Raw genomic sequence first — 23,794 nt, 5'->3', positions numbered from 1 at the left:
CCTGCAAGCAGGAACTCGCGGAGAAGCCATCATTGGCTTGTCAAAGCCGCAAGCTGACCGAAGTCAGTCTCTTACATTCATATTAAACGTCCATGATTATGAATTGTCAAGTGTCAACAACTCTGTAACTGGTCGACATACATTAATCTTGGAGTGACTCGAACTCGGGTCCTTATGATTGAAAGGCACCGGCGTTAACCACTGATCTAACACTCCTGAATGTTACAAAGTTAAACAGATTCTGAGGCCAGCCATGTTCAGACACAGTGAGCATATCTTGCAAACCTGACAAGATGGAGGGGGCAGTGGACTGAGAGTGGTTCTTTGGGGCAATTAATGAACAGTGTATTCTCATTTTCATAGTACACTTGGGGCAAAAATGAAGAGTGGAAAAAGAGTAACCGGGTGGCTTGTCTAATGATAGTGTATAATCGCGTTAACATGTCACGTTTGCCAGATTCTGAAAACCTTTCTACAACTTAGAAAAGGCGTTCTCGGTAACTATGATTCCATCATTTAATCAAGAGATGGACATATTATATGATATGTACTTTCCAAGGGACGTGATAATGGGATACATGGCGACAGCCCCCATGAAAGCTTGTCGCCCCAGTCACCCTCCCACTGGGGTTTTGGGTGTAATAAAAAATTACCTGTGCGAAAATATATCATTGGTCTGAATGGTCTCGAATCTCCATCATGAGGTTTCTATGTACTGGAATGCCAAAGAAGATGTTTAAAGGTAAAATATGCTGACATCATACAGGTTTCTCACATCATTGCTCGCGTCATTGCCTCGATACTGTTACATATTCAATCGGGTTTTCACTTCTGGGACGTACCCTATTATGCTCTTAAAACCGCTAAAAAACCAAATTTTCAAGAAAGGAGACAATACTATCGCTGAGAACTACCGGCCAATCAGTCTATTCATAGGCGTAGGAGCCCAATTTGATTTGAGGGCTGTAACGACTTGCCCGAAAAATAAAACCAAAAGTTTTTCGCGCGCGGAGCGCGCGTTCATTATGTTAGGCCTACATTCATATCATATAGGCATGCAACGGTTATTATCGCATGCCAAGTACTCGCATGCCAAGTACAAACAATCATTTGCCGTGTTATACCCTTCCATATTATTTATAATTTTGGGGGGAAGTCGTTACAATAATGATCATATAAGTTTAACCATTCAAAAACACATTGCAATTTATTTTTCTTTCAGTAGGTGCCCGAAAAATTCTCAGCATATTGCCCGAATTTTCAAAAAAAATAATTGGTTGGGGGCTGCAGCCCCCAGCCCCACCCCGCCTCCTACGCCCTATGAGCCAATTACTCTAATAATATTTCAGACGCAATCTTTGATGTCAGTTTGACATAGTTCGGTCATTTCAGTATGTTACTTGCCTGAAAGCCCAGTCGATCTTTCCTTATTTTCCACGCGCAATTTGCAGATTTGTCGAAAAAAGTCAATGCCGGTGTCAAACTCACAAAAGATATGTCATGCTATTTCAAGTAATTTACCAGACTGTTTTTTTCCCTCTATTTCACTAAACTATTTGATGACCATATCAAGACATGGGATCTCAAAATAAAGGATGTTGAGAAAACTTTAGAGCAGCTTACAAGGCCTGGGAAGTGTCATTTCCAACGATCTAGGAGGCCTTTTAAGCTAAAAAAAAAAACGGTACGCTGCGCGCCAACTCATGGTGACGCTCCGCGTAGATAGTAACAAGACGCCCTCCCAGGAAATGGTCAAGCCCCCCAGCGCCCCCCCACACTGAAAAAAGCCTGGCTACGCCACTGCCTATGTGAAACGGAAAAAAAGGTTTGCCTGACATCAGTAGGGATGTGACCCAGCTGAATGGTCCGGCATGGCCTGATCTGGAAAGGATGTATAGTGGGCGGGGGCTGTTCAGAGCCAGAAACTCTCTAAGATTTACGATATGGGGAAGTAATATAACTTTAATCATGGAGGTAAAAACAGACCTCCATGCTTTAATATAAAGCTGTATGCTTCTATAGTGAAAGGTGCGTGTCATTGTAACTTTTTCCCTAAGACTAAGAGGCAAGTTAAGCAATTGTGACCTTTTCCGGGACAGTACATTCCGATATTTTTAGGCTTACAGTTTCGGTCACTCTCATTGTAAAGTTATCTTGTTTACGCATTATATATCATACCATGTACCTAGCTAGCTATGCATATGTAGCTTAGATAAATTTGCTTACCACGTACGAACAACACCAGTCAGACTACTGGATTTTAATCGGCAAATCAAATTAACTCGGGCGCATAGTTCTACCATTCTGAAAGGTAACTTTTGCACTGACTGGATGTTACATTTTGACTTCGATTTTGTCTTCTGTTTGCAAAGTTTTGATTTTGGTTTTGATCTCGCATTTTTTCATTTCACGAGTAGGCCTAAAGTCAGAAGTCCGTTACCAACTTTGTGATGTAACTGTAAGTTAGGCTTAGCATAGACTATGTGACATGTAGTGTTCAGTCAGTATAATAATGAAAATTTTAGACTGATCGTTTGACTTCACGAATCACGTAATGTAAGTTACGCATAGGCACAACCCGTATTGTGTTATTTACACAAACGGCCAATAGTATGGGTTCAAATTACACGAAACCTAGCTAAGTCTATGCCAAAAATTACTGCTACAGTGCTAGTGCTACACTATGCCATTCGGAAATTTGTGTGGTTGGCTTGATATTTAATTCAGGCCTACAGTAGCCCCATGGCTAGATATTAGTACTTCATAGTTTACTTTTTAGAAACCTAACCATTTAGCCTAGACCTAACAAAAATTGTTACTAGGCAGTAGTCTATGCATATGATCCCATTTTCTCAGCATGAATCGTTTTATCTTGCCATTAGGTCCTAGGTCTAACATAACACTGATCATTGTTGAATGATTCCTCTTTTGTTACCCTATACATCTGTAGCCATGTCTAGTCTAATTTATGTCTGACTAGGTAGCTTTCTGGCTCAAAAAAGCATTTTGGCCTGATTCTGCCTAAACAAGGAATGAACCTTTAAAGGACATGAAAAAAGAAAATAGGACAGAAGGAGGGGACAATTTTTAATCCTTTTTAATTATGTATTAGGGTTTTATCAGCAATGAAGTTGCTCTGTCTGTCATTCTAACATTAAATAAGAAGAACATTTTACATCTTTTACTGTAATTATTTTAATTTGTAAATACATACATGTATGTTGTTATAGTAAAAGAGTTTTTCACAAATTTAATGTAGGTAATTCCTATGACAAATGTGAATAGATTATGGTGTGGTTGTTAATTTTTACCAACATTGCTAGACCAATGATTTTCTCTTGACTGTACTTGACTGTACTTTCGTTGGCTCATTACGATACTACGTATGAACTTTTCAAAAGAAAAAGAAAGGAGAGAAACCTATGTATTTAAATTGCACTTCATTCTTTGATCAATTGGCAAAGACACACCACCTTGGAACTCTCTAAATGCTTGTTTGTTCTCTATGACACTTGGAAAGAAAGTATTTCCATAGTATAAATAGAAAACAATGTCATTGGGTCAACTGGGAAATCCCATTTGCGATAGAAGTACTGATGTTATTAAACCACAAATAATCGCACTGATTCTGCGAAAGCTGTTTAACATTTGTAAGAATCAACCATGCGTAATACTTTATTACAATAATTTTCTGCCAGTTTTTGGTAGCTGACGTTTGAAAATGAGGGAGTGTAGCTCCTAAGGTTTGTACTGTAAAATAAAAACTCAGTGTAAATATCTTTCTGCATTCCCTTATAAACATGCATAGTTTCTCACAGTTGAATCCATTGTGTTGAAATGTAAGACCATGATATAAATAAGATAACTAGTCTTGTTCACAGATAAGAAGGCAGCAGAGATCTGATACTGCAATGAGGATCATTTGAAAACCAGCAGTGTATGTGCAGTGCAGTATTTATCCACCAGTAATTTTGGCATGGTTTCAAGAGATACCCAACTATGTAAACTATGGTGAAGGTGTGACTGATATAGTCCACATTAAGAGTAGTATCCATGTATTTTAGATCCTCCTGCAAGCAGGAACTCTCAAAGAAGCCATCATTGGCTTATCAAAGCCGCGAGCTGACTGAAGCCAGTCTCTTACATTCATATTTTACGTCCATGATTATGAATTGTCAATTGTCAACAACACTGTACCTGGGCGACGTACATTAATCTTGGAGTGACTCGAACTCAGGACCTTATGATTGATTTTATGATTGATATTAATTACAAAATTCAATTGTATGCTGATGTGTCAGTGCCATGTTTCAATTGCAGTACTTACTTAAAAACTTGTGTGTACGTACAGTAACCGAATGCGATAAGGCTGTTATCTATCAAATGCTACTGTATTGTGTGTACTTCATGATTACAAATTACTTACTGTTTGCTCTTTGGTCTCTATGTTAGCAATGGTTTGCCACTTTCCAGATTGCAATAAAGGGGTGGGTATGAATACATATGGTGTATGATGTACCAGTATCATGATAAAGTTTAATAGTAGTGTAGACTTGTGTTGTAATGCACTTTAAGTACTGTACTAGTTTAGTATATATACTGTACTGGATGTTCTGATTCAATATTGTATGCATTCTGTACCGTTTATCCGATCCTGCAGATCTTAATCACATTTTTCACGATTTTCCATTTTGCAATCAGCACACTTATCACAAGATGCAAAGTACGCTTTTGTTATTGTTGTTGTTAACAGTTTAGTATTTATTCGTTTTTGTCCAACATCATAATTCTACTGTACATTGATTGCAATGATTAAAAAATTCAGATTCGGATGGATCATAGGCCTTACATTAGATTGTTTTATTTCTCCAAAGTTATGGAGAAAGGTCCCTGATCATGACACCAATTTATCATTTTCGTGGGTATTAAGTTACAATGCAATCTGAATTTGATGTAAACAATTAGTCTCCACTGTAGGGACCTGATTTTGGTCCATGCCGTCGACCTGACCACCATAAAAAATTTGCCCTGGTTTTCTTGTGGTCCGAGTATTTGTGCTGTTTCTTCTTTTTTAAACAAATTAACACATTTATGCATACTTTAATTTCCACTGGTCATGAGAAAGCAGATAACATAATGTACAGTACAGTAGTGAAAATTAAAATAAATGTTGGTTTGGCTAGGTAACAAAATCCAGGGACATCGTTACTGACGTTGAGTCTACTATTAATGTACTCAGTACTTCAATCAAAACAGTTGATTGTACTGTATGCCTAAAGTAAAGTCTTCAAGTGATTTCAATGTTAAATCCACCACAAACTGTGTACTAGTTATACTTCAGCTTACAGTAAAGTAGGTAAATAAAGAAGGCATTCAGTTTCTGGTGGTCATGATCCAATAAGAAGATTAATGTGTTTACTCTACAAACAAACTTATTTGGTAGATAATTTGCTTTCTTCCTGCAATTTTGATTTGGTTCTAATGAGTATTTGTACAAGGGGGTTAAGGCAGACTGTCCTGCACAAATCAGGCTCCCTGGGAGGCAATCACTGACTGTTTATTTTCTACTGTCATTGAAGTGTTAGAAGCTCTTTGTGCAATCAAATTGATCAAAAGAAGCAAAAGGTTTTTTTTTTTAAAAAGAAAAAAGCAGGAATAATATGTGAAAATTGTTTTGCATTGTACTAAATATGCAACTGAAGACCCACAAATTTGTACATACATACTGTATACAGAGTTTTCAAGCGTACACATCTCCGTACTATACAGTGTACGCATACTCTACAGGTCTCCTTCTGTATAGTGTACATGCTTATAGGTCATTCTTTTTTGTTTCCATGGATACATGTTTTTGCACAAGCGAATTTGCTGTTTGGACTTACTGTACAAAGTGGTAAAACCTGGTGTTTGAGGGACAGCCAGGAAAAGTCCTTAAAAGTTTACCCTTGAAATCTTAAACAGTTACTTTGGTTTTTGAAGTGCAAAACCAAAATGACATAATAATAGTATTTAGGTAATCCAAACACAAAATGAAATTATTTTCTTGAATAATATAAATTAATTACATAAGTACTGTGTATTAAGTACAGTAGTCTTACACAATGTAATGTATACATACTGTACATAGGTTTGTCCTCATTATTCTACTGAAGCTACGCTTAACTGAAGCAGAACAATTCCAAGTTTCAGTTTCAGAAGAGCTGTGAATTGCATATTAATTTATGATATTTCAAATATATTGATTATTAACTTGAACATGATTAGTTTCTAATCCAATACATTCACTGTTCTGAGTTGGATGTTAATCATGATTGAACTGAGGATCAAAACGGGATCCGATTTTATAATTATTTGGTATTAATTTTGGTATTTATGATATAGTTGCAAACATTTTAGTGTCTTGCAAATAATTGTCTACTGTATATATCAGTAAGTACTTTAACTGGGCATAAGATAACTATATGTCAATAATTCTGTGTAGTTTGAAGTGAAATTTTATTTCACTCAAAATCAACACTGTGAAGGAAACTGCTGAGTCCTTACAGAATATATACTACTGTAAGTGAAATGTGAGAACTGATTAACACTGCACACTCACTCATTTAACTTGGCTTTCCTTTCTTTGTAGGTTTAAGTTTTGCTTGCCATGGTAACAAGGCTTCCTTTGAAGCTAAACAGAGACAGATGAGGAAATGCTTTTCATGGACAAGTAATTTAAAACTGACAATTCCAGACAGTCTAGCACTTTCACTCGAACCAGGAAATCAGGAAGTGCCAATGTTAGATAGTACTGTAAGGGAGGTAAGGCATCGAAATGTCATCATAGGTGAAAACCAGAGTCAGTAGTGTGCAAAGAAGCAGACATTGAGGAGAGGAGGTAAAAAAACAACAAAACCAAGAAATAAAAAACACAAACTGAAACTGAGAAGGTGCGATGAAGATAAACCTAAAGCCGTCAAACAGCAGTACCAACCTCGCAAGCCAGGGAGGGGAGAGCACCAGCCAGTTCCACTCCTGGCACGATAGGAGGGGGTCATGGTTGGCGTACATTCTTGGTGTCTATCTCCTGCAACTGATATATCTTAGCTTGCCTTTCCTGAGTGTGGCCTCAGTATGGACCCTCACTGTGGTGACTCATAATGTGGTAAGTTCATATTTAGTTCAGTAACTTACAGTGGTACGGAAAACTTGTTGTTTTTTTATTCTTGCTTGCAAGCATCAAACAGTTCTGCTGCAGTAATGATGTTGGCTTTGAATATTCCATTACTGAATATATCATAGAAGATTCTGAATAGTATTATGCAGACTACTATATAAACACACACAAATGGACACCTCTCGTGATAACCTATATTACCTCTTTCACTTTTGACAAATTCCTTACAATCACAATATTTTGATGCTCAAGGTACTACTTGGCAACAGGAATTGGTGCTCTTGAATTGAAAAGAGTATAAATTCAGTTTTGTGTTATAACAATTCAAAGGACTTAACTCTTTTGTGCTTTGAAATGGGGGAGGAAGTTTAGCTTCTGCTGGTGGCAAGGAAAACCGAATTCAAACATAAATTTCTGCCCTGCTGAGGTAATCACATGACACATTACTTTATTGCCTAACCTCAACCTAAGAAGTCTACCCAGGTTTCTACCTAGGTTGATTTAGTGATCATGTGGAAAATCTTTTATCACTGTCTGGGATCACTAACAGCAATTCATCATTCTGCCATCTCAAAGTGCCTATATTGGACTTAGTTTGGAGTGAATTTTGTTTTCAAATTTTATTTACTGTATATCAAACATTGATAACCATCTCAACTTTAGAGGGAGGCTTGATACAGTTGTAGTGGAGAAAGGTTGGGAGGTACTGGAACCGGAGGGAATGTGGATGTATTGTACAATACTTTATACAATGAAAACAGTTGTTGCACAATTATTAAATCATTTACTGTAAAGAGAGTAGCAGATTTTGTGCGTAAAACCTAATTTTGCAATGCTTTACGGGAAACAATGTTTATGAATCCCAAATTTACTATGGAACGTGTCACAGCTAGCTTATCCACAGCAGGGCACTTCCTTACAGTAACAACTGCTACATAACATTCAGCACCTAATGACCTGGTCATGACCCACTTCCTCTTCCTGTCTAATTTTGACAATATTTATTGGTCGATGACAGATGAAGATGTGGGGAAATTGGATCAATGCTGCCCTACATACTCCATAGAGTACATAGACATGTCTGACAAAATTTTGTTTTATTTTATTTCTTTGCTTTTCTTTTTGGAGATAATGTATCTAGCCCTCCACCATGCCAAGGGTTCAATCTGGACAGATAGTCAAGGGGTGGAACGATACCAGACCCAATGGGAACAGATGGACAATGGTGAACAGTACACAGCCAATAGAAAATTCTACACTGTTGTACCTATAGTAGTGTGAGTATAAATGAATGGTTGAACTTGGTTTGTTTTCTACCATATGAAATACATGTTAACAAATCTTCAACATAATTGACAAGGAGTGAGTTGGAAGAAACTGTAAATTCAGAGAAATATTGCAACTTTAAAGTCTGTGAAGATATGGCTCTGATGTACTTACTTAAAGCATCTGTAATTACGCTAGCTTAACTGTGGCTCCCAGGTTACCAAATAAAATTATAGAAAATTAAAATAAAAAGCAAATCATCTTTAATTACGCTAGTTTAACTGTGGCTCCAAGGTTACCAAATATCAAATTGTAGAAAATTAAAATAAAAAGCAAATCATCTATAATCACGCTACTTTAACTGTGGCTCCAAGGTTATCAAATCAAATCATAGAAAATTTAAAGAAAAAGCAAATTGCTGATGTGTTATCTGTGAAAACACCATCGTTCTTTTATTTATTTATTTCTGTCATGTAATCACTTCGAAGTCTCCCGTACAACAGTACAGGAATGACCAAATAGAACTTCATTGTTAGTTAGTGGAACTCAAAATTTTAACCTTAAACTTATTCCCTCGGTTGGGTAATTGAGAGTTTTGATAGAATACAGTAGTCAGTACTCAGGAAAAGCAAGATTCAAGTTGTTTGGTTTTCGTATCCCGGCTCTATCTTGGGTGACTTCTCTGAAGAAGTAGGTCTGTACCCTATATGTGCTAAAGAAGGAGGAAGTAGGTATACATGTACGATTATATTTACTAGTAATGTTCAATAACATGAAAAAAATATAGATAAATGAGTAATGGAAAACTGACTGGGAAATTTTAGACAATGGAAAAGAGCAAAGAACTTTATGGATAGAACTGGATTCAAACTGGTGACCTATGGGGTACAAGTCCGCTATTCAGCCCTCAGTTGATGATGATCCCATTATAGACATTTCTTTGCTGCAGAGGGGGACCAGTCAGAAGCCACAATACCTTGCATACCATGTAAAAAAAAATAATAACTTGGATCACACACAGTTTTATTCTATACAACCCAGAAAGGGGGAGCAGAAGGGATTAACCCACAGGTCACAGGTCACTTGTTTGATTCCCATTCTAGCCATTAATTTCTTTGATCTTTTCCATCATATAAAATAAATATGGGGACATTGTTACAGTAGTTTAAAGAAAAAGCAGAGTCTGCTGGCAAATAAAATTAAGATTGAAGATGATTGAACCTGTTAGGTTGGTACCAATAAACTCACGATATAGCTACTGTATACGGTCAACCAACCTTACAGTTAATAGATTCACAACATTTTGCCACTGGGACAGTTCTTCATAACAATAACTCTAGTGTTAAATCACATGCAAAGAGCAACTTGCAAAACTTGAAAATTTTTCCCATTTTTAGTGATCCAAAATGACTAATCATGCTAATAAAGTACCATGACTATCAAATATTACTGAAAGATTAAATCAAGTTTAAAAACTGACAAAGCTGCTTTTAAGAACTGTTTGTGGTGTTAGCAGTTAAAACCACCCACCATGCAGTCAGTGTTGCACATGTATATTTTAACACGAGTATATACATACACATACAGTAAGTTTAGGTTTATATATGTTCAGTATTTATTTGTATTTGTCATAACAGATAGATAGCTTCATACCTCAAGATATAAAGTGTTTGCAGAAACTGTATAAAATACCTGGCCTACAGGTATACATTTATATATTGTACTGTACAACAGTTTGACAGTACTTAGTGTAAACAAACAGTATACATACTGTACATGTCCAGTATACAGCACGTGTGTCAGTTGTAGGGTATATTGAATCTTGTGAAAGATGTCAAAGTCATTAAGTAATTTCATGTTATGGTCAAGTGATCAAGCTGAATGAACCATTTTAGGTGGCTATAGGACTGGACAATGTGTGGTTAGCTCATTTGTGAGTCTGGTGAGTAAGGTACTGGTCTTACTAGATACTTACACACACACACACTATCTGCTACCAACTGCTTTAACTAGATTTTTGCTGTGAGATATATTTCAATTTCTAGTGCCATATTGACTGTGACAGGTCGATGAGTCACATAAATAGCACAGCTCTATAAATTATGGACAGACAGTATTATTGATCAGTCAAGTACTGTAGACAAAATGTGGAGACAGACTTAATTGACATAACAATCACTCAGTCGCTATTAACTTGACAAGAGAAAAAGGAAGAAAAGAATATATTCAAAGCACTACTGTAGCTTCAGATGCATTGATATTTGTTATGACATTTATCTAACCTTTCTCTGCATGGTATTTTGTCCATAAGTTAGTACTAATTTACTAGCAAATAGAATGTCAGGGGGGGGGGGGAGGGGGAGAGATGTGTATCTTCATTTGAAACTTTTGGTATACATGGAAAATCAAAGACATGATAATGGGAATTAGGGGAAAAATTGTAGCAAGGAAATTGCATAAACCTCTATGTTGCTACACAAAAATGTCATCTCCAGATTATTCAGTACAAGAAAAATATTGCAAAAAGGCTGATATGCACAATATTTTGTGCAATTAAAGCAAACTTAACTGTAGACAACTTTTTTGAGTAGTCTAACCTCTACAGACATATAAGTTGAATACTTACAAGTGGTACATGTTCAAGTAGTTGTTACATTACAGGTAGTATAATATTGGCATTCATTGCATGGTTTCAGATGTAGCATATAGTGTGTCTTATGGTATTACAACATACTTACTTCGCTGCTCGCTTACCTGTCTCCCCACAACCTTAACACTGTCACTCAACCTAGAGTGAACTGGTAACCTTGTCAGCTCACTGTACGGCCTCTACAACCTGGTCACTTCTAGTTGAAGCCCCTCCATCTCTTTCTACCACCCACTGTGTTTGGAAGTGTAGCATGTATGTCTTATGGTTGTACAACGCAGCATTCGAATCAGCTGGTTTTGCATCACAAAATGAGACACACTTCTCTGCACTTGCGATGCAATTCTCAACAAATATATTTGCCAATTTATTCAGTAATTGCAAGTGAGTTAAAACTGAAATGCCTAGTACTCAATCACAACTTTAAGAACCCCTTTCGTAAGTTACCAGTAATAATTACCCAATGCAAGTTTATTCAGGACTATGTTTTATTCAAAGTTGAAATGATTTACCCTTGTTCGCCAACCTCTCTCAGCAAATTGGCACAACCCTGGCCAGTAACAAATTTTTACATAATGACAATTAAAGAAACATGACTATCAGTACGTATGAAGTAGTTTACAGTTGAACGTTGTACGTTACAAGATATTATAACTCAAGCATGTGGTCAAAGGGATCGCAAAAATTTATGCAATTTTGCAATGTAGAAATTCTTGTGGTGTGAATGCACACTCAATGCAATGTGTGACTGCAACTCTCAATGCTCAGAGAGAACAAACATACTGTGAGATGCAAAAGACTAAATGGTAGATCGTTTACACAAAATTCATCACTTGTCTCAACTCATAATATTTCTTGATCAAAAGAAGGTTTCATTATGTGATAGTCTCAGGAACAATTCAATGGTAACTTCGAACCATTATAGCGTTTCTTATCAAATTTGTGACAATAAGGCCTAATGCTATGATACTCCAGTGCACACATATGATAGCCTACAGCATAGCACAATCTTTGCTATCTCTATACAGGGGAAAGTAAGGTTGCAAGAAGTTGTTGTTAAATAATGTACAGATGCAAGAATGTCTCCAGACAAGGGACAAGGGACTGTAAGGGACTTTTATCCAATCATATGACAGAAAATTTGTTAAAGCACCATTGACTAATTTTAGCTTGAAAATCTCTACTGTACAATGGAAGTATTGTTAACTCTGAACCACGAACTGTTGATTGTTATGATTTACATGTTTTCAAAGTCAAACAAATTAATTCATCATAGGATTAGAAAAAGTTGGTTCTTTTGAGAAGATGATGTGTGTTTTTAAAAAAAAAGAAAAGTTTTCATTCCAAAATGTTTTTGTTACAGTTTGCATTTGACTAGTTGTGAGTGTGTGTGTACCTGTGGTTTGTTAACAGTCGCAAAATGTGCAGTACTATTGCAGAAAATTGCTACACAAACTTGGTCAATTGCTATAAAAAACAATTATGTGTAGCATTTTGTGTTATGCTCCCCCCCCCCAGTAGGGAACTAAATTGAATGCTGGTACAATGTAATACTAAAGAATTTTATGAAAGTAATGTTATTAATAATACATATTAAGTTGCAGATAGGACGTAATACTATTACCACCATGCAACAGAGATCTGATTACATTGCACACATACATATTGCATTGTATACATACTGTACATACATACTACACATGCACTCTACAGTACAGACATACTGTCAGATCAGAGTCTTTGTACTGTAATGACCTTAAATCACCATACTGGCTGTTCTAACAAATTGTAATGCCCGTTCAAAAGGGCAAACAGCTTACTGGGCTCCCTGCGTGGTTCTACACTGGGACTTTGCCCTCACTCTTTAACCCCGCTGACTGTTTTAAATCTGAGGTGGTAGTGAGAAATTTATCCTCTAAAAAACTTAAACTAAAATATCAATAAACTAAAAAACCAAAGAAAATGTCAAAATGTCCACCAAATTGAAGCAATACAGGCACCTAATGAAGAGTCTAGTCAGCTGTGAAGTCTTTTCCTCTCTGTCTGCACAGGTCTGTGGAATCCAGTCTTAAAGGTGATTACTTAAAGGCCTTGAAGACTCGCCCCAAACTGCGTGCGGCCATCTGAAAAAGTTAACTTTCTGTTGCTTGCAAGTGACGTTTTGTTTGTGTCGCTTCAAATGCAGACAGTAATGAAACGTGATACCTTGTTATCTTTAGCTGGACCTGAGATGTCCACACTGCTGTGTCCACTGTGTTGTGGGTATTGACCGTAGCTGTATGTATTGACTGTACACTAGTGTCTAATTACCGACGGTAGCAAGCTGTGTGTGTATTTTCTGGGATCGATGGTGGTGTCTAACACTTCTGTTACACCTTATTCGAAACTAGGTCAGATTACCGGCATTAGACGTTTCTTTTTGCACGAGTCTTCACACCCTTTAAATATGAAGTATTCAAGAGCACATTATAAAATGCCTTTAGTATAACACTTTTACTCTGTAAGAGACAGACCTTTTGGACAATAGAGTTGAATTTACCCACATGAGAAGCCGAAGGTGATGCTACCAGTTTGCATTTAATACTTCTTTCTTCAAGCAAACAAAATATCATAAAAGGAGAGGGGATTCCTCTCTCCTAAGATTATCTTTAGCTTCAGGTTTTAACATGCTTTCTGGCTAAGCTCTGATGCAACAGGGAGTTGTTAGGGAGGAGATCTAATCGGGCTTGTAAACCTTTTGAAGTACAGTGGCTCTGTATTTCTACACACCCTGCTTAGATAATCTTATGTATATAATTGGTGACAAGGTGGGAAATACCCAATTTCAAAGCACCCTTAGATTTGAGTGCAGAAACACAGCTCACTTCAAAGGCCCACCTGTTCAATCCCTAAGGGCATGATTGGATTGCACTCAGATACCCCGTTGTCACGAACGCGGTCTTGCTTCAAGCAAGGATAGGTGGAGCTAAAACTGTAACCGCAGATAAGCCCTGCAATTTGAACCCGCGTTTCAACGAGTTAACTCCGGGCATAGCGGCAGGCTTGGAAAAACTTGGAAAACGTCCGAACCTGGTTATTGCAATAGAGAATATGATCAGCGATCAACAGCTATACAGTGAGTCTTTTCGCGGGGGGTATATATCATATATATCAGCGCACACACACTATTTTCTACCGGGGCTCTCCTGATACGGCCAACGTTTACTATCTTTGAAAAAGGCAATGCACTGGGCAGGGAAATCATTGTTCGTATCTGAAGTGCAATATTTTGAGTGGTACGACTTTTCCCGGGGTTTAGTAAAACAAATCTCTCATAGTTTCCAAAATGAAAATAAAATAAAATGAAAACCTAAATATAATCATATCAATTATATCTAGCAGATATGCCGACTTTGTGTGCGTACAATTGTTCCAACAACTCTGGAAAAAAATATGTTTGCATACTTTACCCAAAAGAAATATTTAACCCCTAGCACAAAATGGTTGGGTTGGGCTCGATGTCCGTACCTGTTTTATACTGTACTATTGGACTTGACATAGATGTAAAAACTTTTCTTGGCAAGTTGCCAACAAGAAATTCCACTGCAGTGTATTTTGCTAGTATTGCATCAAAGAAGTTATGGCGTGTAGACTAAACGCTTTACGGTGGCACATTTCATGTTATTACTTTCTAATACAGAGTTCGCAGTATTCGAAGTGAACGTATTGGTTTTGGTGTGCTTTTACGAACATTCGCCTCCTCGACTAGGCTTTGTAGGTCTAGAACACTCCACCTTTGTCTTGTTCAAGGGCGGCGGAAGCACTTTTAATCTGGGGGGGGGGGAGGAGTGCACCGACATCGAAGGGCACTTTGCAGAAATTCGATTGGACTGATGCAGCCTGAAATTGAGTACCCTTTATAATTCTTATTGTATTATCTTTTTTGCGTATACACATCACTCCATCAACGCCCCCCTCCCTCAGTGGCGGAGCCTGGGGTAATGGTCAGAGGGCGAGAAAGGTTTGTAAGCCGGGGGCGGGGGACACTGCCTAAGCGGAGCGCCACCACAGGTTGGCGCGGAGCATACAGAAATTTTTTGAGTAAAGATACTCACTAGATTGCCGGTAATGACCCTTTCCGGGCCTTGCTTATTGCTGATAAACGAAGAATAAATAGGAATCATCGCCATTTTGTCAGAAAATTACACGAACAAAATGTGACAATGTCAATAGGTATTTGAGAGCGCAATAAAATAGTCAATAATTGCGAATAATTAAAAAGTGGTAAAAAGCTGAAAGGGCGCCAGCAGTCAATTTGAGTCCGTCAGGGGGGCATCCGCCCCCTCTGACTGTATGGACGCTCCGCCACCGCGTCTGATATTGGGGGGGGGGGTTACACCCCTCAGTCCGACAAGTTTTCAGTCCGTAAATGAAATACATGTTTTCAGTACGAAACTAAAATACACGTTTTCAGTCCGAAAATAAAATACACGTTTTCAGTCCGAAAATGAAATACACGTTTTCAGATTGAAAACGTGTAATGCACGTTTGTCAGTCCGAAAATGATATACACGTTTTCAGAACGAAAACGTGTAATACACGTTTTTCAGTCCGAAAATGAAATACACGTTTTCAGTCCGAAAATAAAATACACGTTTTCAGATCGAAAACGTGTAATACACGTTTTTCAGTCCGAAAATGAGATACTGTACACGTTTTCAGTTTGGCAATGAAAGCAGTTTTAATGCCATAATATCACCAATAAACAACCCTGGAATGCGAGGTGGGAGTAAGGAACATTTCGGCAAGTAATCACCACGCACGGTTGCGTTCTTTTTCGGTCGTAGGATTTCAAGGATGGTGCGTAGTCACTTAATTATCCATGTTGTTGCATGGGTTGAGCCCAGGGATTATTTGAAATCACGTTATTACTTTTTCACCCATATAGTGGGGGCCTTTTTTTCATTTTAGACGAAACACTGCTCTATTCCGCACCAAGATGCATGTAAATTGTAAATTTTATTTTCGGACTGTGAACGTGTGGGACTGAAAACTTGTTTTTTTCGGACTTAAAACGTGTATTTTATTTTCGGACTGAAAACGTGTCGGACTGACAACGTGTACCCCCAAATACTTGGCACCGTGCCACGATTGCAGTTCGAGCTCTACACTATTAAACAGCTGGTCCTGCGTCAGTATCTGGGTCGCTAGTTGACTTGTGTTTTATGTTTTAAGATGATAGCAATTAACCAATCACATATTTTAACTGGTAAACGTCATTCATCAACGCTGTAAGAAAGCGAATGTATACTCCACCCATATTCCCTTATATGGACGTTTACTACGAGCTTCATTGACCATGATTTTGACTTGGGGACACCCAATCTAAACAGCGGGAAAAAGTTCAGCACATCGGTTTCATGTCTATAAACATGTTCCCGCATCGGGATATGTACACAGCAATAATTATTTACGGTCAATTGTAAGTCTTGTCTTTTTAAGTAATCAAACATGTGTGATGTGGCTCTTGTTTGACTGAATCCAGAATGCATGCATTCTAGTTATCCTTTTATTTTTACTTTGGTATGTGATTTACAAATTTTTCTTTTATATAGGCCTATTAGATTGTAAAATTTTACGGGCCTGATGAGTAAGTAACTAGGCTACGTGTTAGTTGGGCTACTACATATTATGTTCCTGATTATCGATGAAATAGAAGCCAGTAAACCTAGCTTAAATTTTTCAGTTTGTACTTTATTTGGCTGACCATTCTGCTGTAGCCTTTCTCTCCCATACGCATACAGATGTCTCAGTACACTGGAGCGTTGCGGCATGTCCCATCAAGTTTCGACATATTATTTTCATCGCATCAAATGCCAATACTTCATCTTCCGACCACATACTGTACTTCGCTCTGTCTACTTCTGCGACATAGTGTACAGGAAAATATCGATAATAACAATAATAATAATAATAATAATGGTCTTTCCGGTTATCTGGACGTCTTCAAGAAAGCAGCTCAAACTTTATACTGTACAGTATGTATGCGGATATACACGGGCAGCTATACACTGTGTAGGCCTACTACTCAGCAATGCCTTACGTTATTCCTTCATTCTCGCTGCATCGGTCCATTGTACACATGCACAACCAATATGGAAATAGACACAGTTTATGTCGATACAGAAATAAGCAAGCGGCGGAAACCACAACTGATGAAATCCATCGTATCTTTTACACCCCAAGGCAATAGTTTATTTACATTGATTAACGTTTACCCGGGCTTAGCTGTCCTAACCCCACCTCTCATGAGGGGCTTGATCAAGCTCGGGCTTGCTCCGTTCCCACGGAGTAAAAGGGTGGATCAAGTTGCCCTAGCCTTGATAGGTCGATCAAGAGTGAACAAACCCGCGTTTGTGGGAACCCGCTAAGAATGTGTAGGGAGTGCAACAAGGGCATCTTTGTCGGATTTTACTGCCAAAACTAGGTGATTCCAGCGATTGTATCTCCTCCCAAACAACTCCCTGGATGCAACTGTCCTTCCTTGTAAAGTAGCTTTAAATTCAAAACTTTGTGAAAGTCTACTAAATGAAGAATTATTTTCATTTTTGGACAGTACATTACAAGTAGCCTTTTAACTCTCTTTCCAACTAATATACTGTAAGTAAACAAAGTTTGAAGTTCTTGAAACATTTGGTTGAAAACTCAGTAGAAAAGCGATAACTGTAGCATTGAATCAATGATTTCTAGACAGAGTTTGACAGGCTCTAATTACTGTTAAGAACTCCCTCCATGTGAATGGAATATTGATTGTAATAGGTGTGAACTACAAGGGACAAAGGAATTTCTAGAAAAGCCTCACCTTTCTGACCTTGACAATCACTCCCAAAACAATTTTGCAAGTTTATTTTGTGTTATAAATACAAGAATCTTCCATGGTCCATGAAAGTACCAATTCCACAGTACTGAATTGTTGTTACTGTAAAACTATTTTCAGATGGTATTTGTAGGTCAAGCTGAAACATTGCCAAAGAAAAGACAGAAATCGAGGGGAGGAGGCTGTTCAGAGGGAAAAGTGTAAAAAAAAATATAAGAAAAAAAAGGAAAGAAGAAAATCCTGATCAACATTTGCCTCAATAGATAGTTCAGAGAGTAGAATTGCTGAATTCAACAAGCTGCCTAATAATTGGTAGTGTGCTATACTTCTGCACACATCCCTGCTCCCTTTCTCAGGGACTGCCTTCTTTATTTGGAAAGATACATTATCTGATCCGCCTGTGAATCAAAATGGTCCACTTTTCTTGGTGGAGAAGTTTTCTTTGAATGTTGACCAATGTGCAACTGTTTAACCATCATGTGATATCTGAATAATGTCACATTTGTTTCTCTCAGTTTTTCAACCTTATTTTTTCCTTCTAAATCTTCATGAATTCATGCATCATGTAACCTTATTCATGTATCAGTAGTTCACAGTTAGATTTAAAATATACAGTAGAAACTGTGTTACAGTGAGATATTTACATACATGTACAGTATACAGGCCTGTACTACTGTAGCTGTACATGATACTGTACAGTTTATTTAATCAATGTCTTTTTTGTTCTGCAAGATAGATTTAATAGTAAATTTACTGGCATAAGTTACTGTAAAAATGTACAGTTAAATGAATAACAATAGCAGGGATCAAAGACAATTTATATTATTCAGTAACCTCATAACTCTCTAATACTCGATTTTTAAGTTAACCACTTCCTGTTTGACTGAATTCGCTCGTTTTGAAAATTGACTCCTAAAGTGTGTTTGTTGCTACCAAGTGGATAATTTTGCGAAGCTTCTTTCATGCCCAGAAGGCTGTTTAACAGTCAGTACAGACTTTGAAACCGTTTGCCAAAATAAAGCGGTACTAAGAGCTATCTTAGTGATGAGGAACGACATCTGTGGCCTCGCAAGGAACATTCCATTTGAATTGGATAGGAAGTTAGCCTAAGTCTGGCGAGGCATGATGTATGCTTAAAGTTACAGTCAGCCTACATTTTACTGTTACTTAAGTGTAGCCTAGGCCTAGCTTCAGTGTACTTGTTAGGCCTTCTTTTTAACAAAAATTTGAAGGAGAGAGAACTCTTGATTTTCATAAGTATGACCTTCAGATGCCTCGTTAAAATTTTGATGTGGAAGTGCTTCAAAGAGAGTTGTTCCTCTCTGAAGTCATCGATATGGAATTTCAAGCGAATTACGTAACCAATGGCGGCACACACTGTTCTCGTGGTGAGAGTTTTGAGGTTAGTGAATAATGTACGATGTCTTTGATCCCTGCCTTTGTTATTCCTTCAAGTAACAGTACAATAATTTTCAGGTTTATAGTCTTGTTCAAGGCCAAGGCCTTCTCACAGGACTTTACAACTTAACCCTGGTCATTGGTAACTTGTCACACCTACACACCAAAGTGTGCACAATTCAATCAATCTCTCCTGGGGCAGCACAGTGCACCACAACCCAGTGTCCCCTGGGGGACTTCCTATAGGGTGCAGCCACAAACCGACGCAAACAACTATATTTACAAGTTACCTCGCAAGTCCCCATTTATACACCTGGGTGAAGAGAGGCAATGGAGATAAAGCGCCTTGCCCAAGGACACAACGTAATGATCTGGCCAGAGCTCGAACCTGTAATCCTTAGATCACAAGTCCACTGCCTTAACCACTTGACCACAACGCCTCATAGTATACAGTGCTTACAGTATATAGTACTGAAGGCACAAAGTCACATTGCATTTAACACATACTGTTAGATGAGACACAACAATAAATTTTACTTTAAGACAGCTCCCTGCGTCAACTATGTTTCCAAATTATCAATGGTGCTTTAATACAAAAAAATAGTCATGTTGAATATACGTATTGCATGATACCACCCTCCCTCCAAAAGCTGGGGGAAGGGTGGGGCCATTGCTGTTTGTAGATTAGCTTTCTAATATTAAAATATAAATAGTGTGTTTTCTCAATTATACTTTGTATCTCACATTTATTTGTCTACGCTTGTATTCATTTAGATACATACAGAAGCTGAATATTGTATAGTATATAAGTGTTCATTTAAATATCTGATTTGCTACTAATAAACAATGACCCAATTTTTCAGAGTGAAGATGTTGCTTTCTCACCTGAACAAAGATCTGCCTTTAATACCTGTGTACAGTTTATAGTACTTTAAAGTGAACTAGAACAGTGGTCAATCATGTTACTAAATATAAGGGAGCTAGAGTACCTGCAAATGTAAAATATTAAACTACTGTGTTACAGTATAATATTACTGAGTTTATTATAATGTAAAATCCTAATACTAAAACTACTGTGATTTACAGTACAATACTGAGTCCATAATGTAAAATACTAAACTTACTGTGTTACAGTACAATACAGAGTTTATCATATAAAATACTAAAACTGCTGTATTCAGTATTAAAAGTTAAAAAGTTGAAGGTTTACAGTCTTGTATGAGGCTAATGCCTCCTCACACGACTTTACAACTTAACCCCTGGTCATTGGTAACTTGTCACACCGACACACCAAAGTGTGCACAATTCAATCAATCTCTCCTGGGGCACCACAGTGCACCACATCCACGTGTCCCCCGGGGGACTTCCCATAGGGTGCAGCCACAAACCGGCGCACGCAACTATATTTACAAGTTACCTCGCAGGTCCCCATTTATACACCTGGGTGAAGAGAGGCAATGGAGATAAAGCGCCTTGCCCAAGGACACAACGCAATGATCTGGCCAGGGCTCGAACCTGTAATCCTTAGATCACAAGTCCACTGCCTTAACCACTTGACCACAACGCCCTCCCTATTACAGTACAATATTACTGAGTTTATAGTTTAAAGTACTAAACGATGTACTGTGATTACAGTACTGTATCATACTGAGTTTATTAAACATGTCAAATATTAAACTACTGTGATTACAGTTTAATACTGAGGATATAATACAATATTAACTATGTAATAGTACAAATTACTGAGTTTATAATGAAAATACTAAACTACCTTGATTACAGTACAATACTGAGTTTATAATGTAAAAAATTAAACTATTATGATTTACAGTACAATATTACTGAGTTTATAATGTAAAATACCTTAACTACAGTACTGTGTTACAGTACAATATCACTGAGTTAATAAGGTAAAATACTAAAACTACTGTGATTACAGTACAATATCACTGAGTTTACAATGAACACACAATTGGTTACTTAATATATATTCCACTATATAGTACTTAGCTCAGTAGCCTGCTACTGTATATTTCAATGAGTATTCCGTCCTTCTGACCATAAAAACTGAAGAGTAATGTCACTCAAAACTCATTGCAAACAATACAGTACTCATGCTGTGCTGGTATATTTATGTGTTTTTTTTTTAATACTTTTTTGAGGTTGTGACTACAGTAGTACCACTGTACTCAGAACAAAGAACCTATTATGCAGGTCGGCCTTATTTGATATATTAAGAACATTTGAATGATACCCTTTTTATTGTCATAACAGATTTATTTTATGTAAAGATTAGTATGGATTGATTTTCATTTTTCTACGCTCTCTTCATAAGTTATTCTGTTCATATACTTTATTCCTCTTATCTGTCTCCGAATCCGATGCACATACCAAGCCTATAACTGGTAACATTCTTGCAAGTTTTCCCCAATGCTCCCAAAGATACTCTCTAATCTCCAGGTCACTGTACTTTCCTTCCAAATCTAGCATTCAGGAAGAGTATAACACATTTTTCCAGCTTGAATTTCATTTACCCTGATCAACTTTCTACTACTGCCCATGTGACAGTGTTTGACTCCTTGCCATATATGCAAGGATGCGATGGTGTGCAAGTGTGTGTGTTACACCTTGGCTTGTAAACATGAGAACTCAACTACTGTATGGTGGGTGAACTTCGTATTTAGTACGTAGATGCACTTAATGGGGAGGAGACCTCTTTTGTATTCTGTGGAGGTCAAAGGTCATTTGAGGTCAACAGGTAAAAGTCTGAAAACATTGTAAGCACGATAACTAAAAACTGTGAAGTGGATGAACTGCTTATGTAGTATGTGGATGCATATTAAGCAGATGAAACTCTTTGTTTTCTATAAAGGTCAAAGGTCATTTGAGGTCAACAGAGGTCTTAGTGTGAAAACTTTGTAACATGATAACTCGAACAACGAAGCTTGGAGTTACTGCATACTTGGTACAGTATGTTGATGCACTTTATTGAGTAGAAGAAACCTATTATTGTAAAAGGTCATTTGAGGTCAAGAGCGATGAAGCTCTCAAACTCAAAATGGAAAGCTTGAATTTTACATATTTAACCATCATATTGAGTACAAGAACCGATTTGTTTCTGCAGTGGTCAAAGGTCATTTGAGGTGGTCAGTGGTCAAAATGAAGGTAAATCTGACCCAAGTACAGTACAGCATTTGTGATAATTGTAGTTGGGTGGATGTTGTCCCATAATGAATTTTATATACAACCATCTAATTGAGTACAAGAACCGATTTGTTTCTGCAGAGGTCAAAGGTCATTTGAGGTGGTCAGGGGTCAAAACGAAAGTAAATCTTACCCAAGTACAGCATTTGTGAAAATTGTAGTTGGGTGGATGTTGTCCCATAATGTGTACTACCTGCATTTATACATAACAATTGCCAGCTTTAATACCTTCCTCCACAAAGTTGCATAGGTCAAATTGGGTTTCCTGTCAATCTGTGTTGAGGAGGGGATGAGAGTGCGGCATTTCTTCGGCAATTTTATATTTTACACGGACAAGCTAGCTGTCACATTTCACACTTGTGGAGTTACTTGAAAATTTTGTCATGTAATAGGTCTCCATTCTTGAAACTTACTGAAAGCCTTCTGGATTTCTGGTCACATTGGTTTCTTTTTTTGAGTTGGTCATTTTACAGTGCAATTTTGTCACTTTACAGTGCTTTGTGTTTTTTGTGTGCTCTTTAAAGGCATTGAAGACTCGCCCCAAACCGCGTGCGGCCATCTGAAAAAGTTAACTTTTCGTTGCTTGCAAGTGATGTTTTGTTCGTGTCGCTACAAAATGCAGACAGTACAGTAAATGAAATGTGATACCTTGTTATCTTTAGCTGGACCTGAGATGTCCATCACTGTATTGTTTGTACACTGTGCTGTGGGTATGTACTGACTGTACACTAGTGTCTAATTACCGACTGTAGCAAGCTGTGTGTGTGTATTTTCTGGGATCGATGGTGGTGTCTAACACTTCTGTTACACCTCATTCGAAACTAGGTCAGATTACCGGCATTAGACATTTCTTTTTGCGCGAGTCTTCACACCCTTTAATCACGTTGAGCATGCACTCTAATTCTCCTGATGACCAATCAGAAAATGTGCTGAAGAATATACTTACAGATAGTACTGTATTTACATACTGTACAGTATGTACCTGTAGTGCAATACAGTGTACACAGTATATGTACCTGTTTACCTGTACACCTGTACCTGTGCACAGTATATGTACCTGTAGTGCAGTACAGTACTGTACATGTACCGTGTGCTAGTAATGTCTATATGCTTAAACGTGCAGTAGTCATATCCAGTAACTGTGCGAGCTACTTTGACAGTTCCATAGTCTCTGCTATAGATAAATATGTAATTGTGTCATGAATGTCAACAGTAGACAAATACTGTACCTTGCTGACATTTCTGTCAACTGACTCAAGTGTTAATT

At 37.6% G+C, this 23,794-nt stretch overlaps 1 protein-coding gene across 2 annotated transcripts in view; it reads left to right on the top strand.

Moving 5' to 3' along the window:
* Nucleotides 1-2,155: 2,155 nt before the first annotated feature.
* Nucleotides 2,156-23,794, top strand: part of LOC139958558 (ORM1-like protein 3) — a 29,075-nt gene continuing 7,436 nt past the window's right edge. The window contains exons 1-3 of one of the 2 annotated variants that reach the window (XM_071955694.1): nucleotides 2,156-2,311; nucleotides 6,629-7,144; nucleotides 8,285-8,433. In XM_071955694.1, coding sequence (XP_071811795.1) covers nucleotides 6,935-7,144; nucleotides 8,285-8,433 — 359 coding nt within the window. In that variant the 5' untranslated portion in view covers nucleotides 2,156-2,311; nucleotides 6,629-6,934. Of the gene's footprint in view, nucleotides 2,312-2,438; nucleotides 2,459-6,628; nucleotides 7,145-8,284; nucleotides 8,434-23,794 lie in introns of those variants that run through there. The other variant, XM_071955695.1, reaches the window with a different exon arrangement.

The sequence above is a fragment of the Apostichopus japonicus genome, chromosome 18 (assembly GCF_037975245.1).
Source record: "Apostichopus japonicus isolate 1M-3 chromosome 18, ASM3797524v1, whole genome shotgun sequence".
NCBI classification, from domain to species: domain Eukaryota; kingdom Metazoa; phylum Echinodermata; class Holothuroidea; order Aspidochirotida; family Stichopodidae; genus Apostichopus; species Apostichopus japonicus.
Note: the sequence above shows the minus strand (reverse complement) of the source record. Positions and strands in the feature narration are given on the sequence as shown.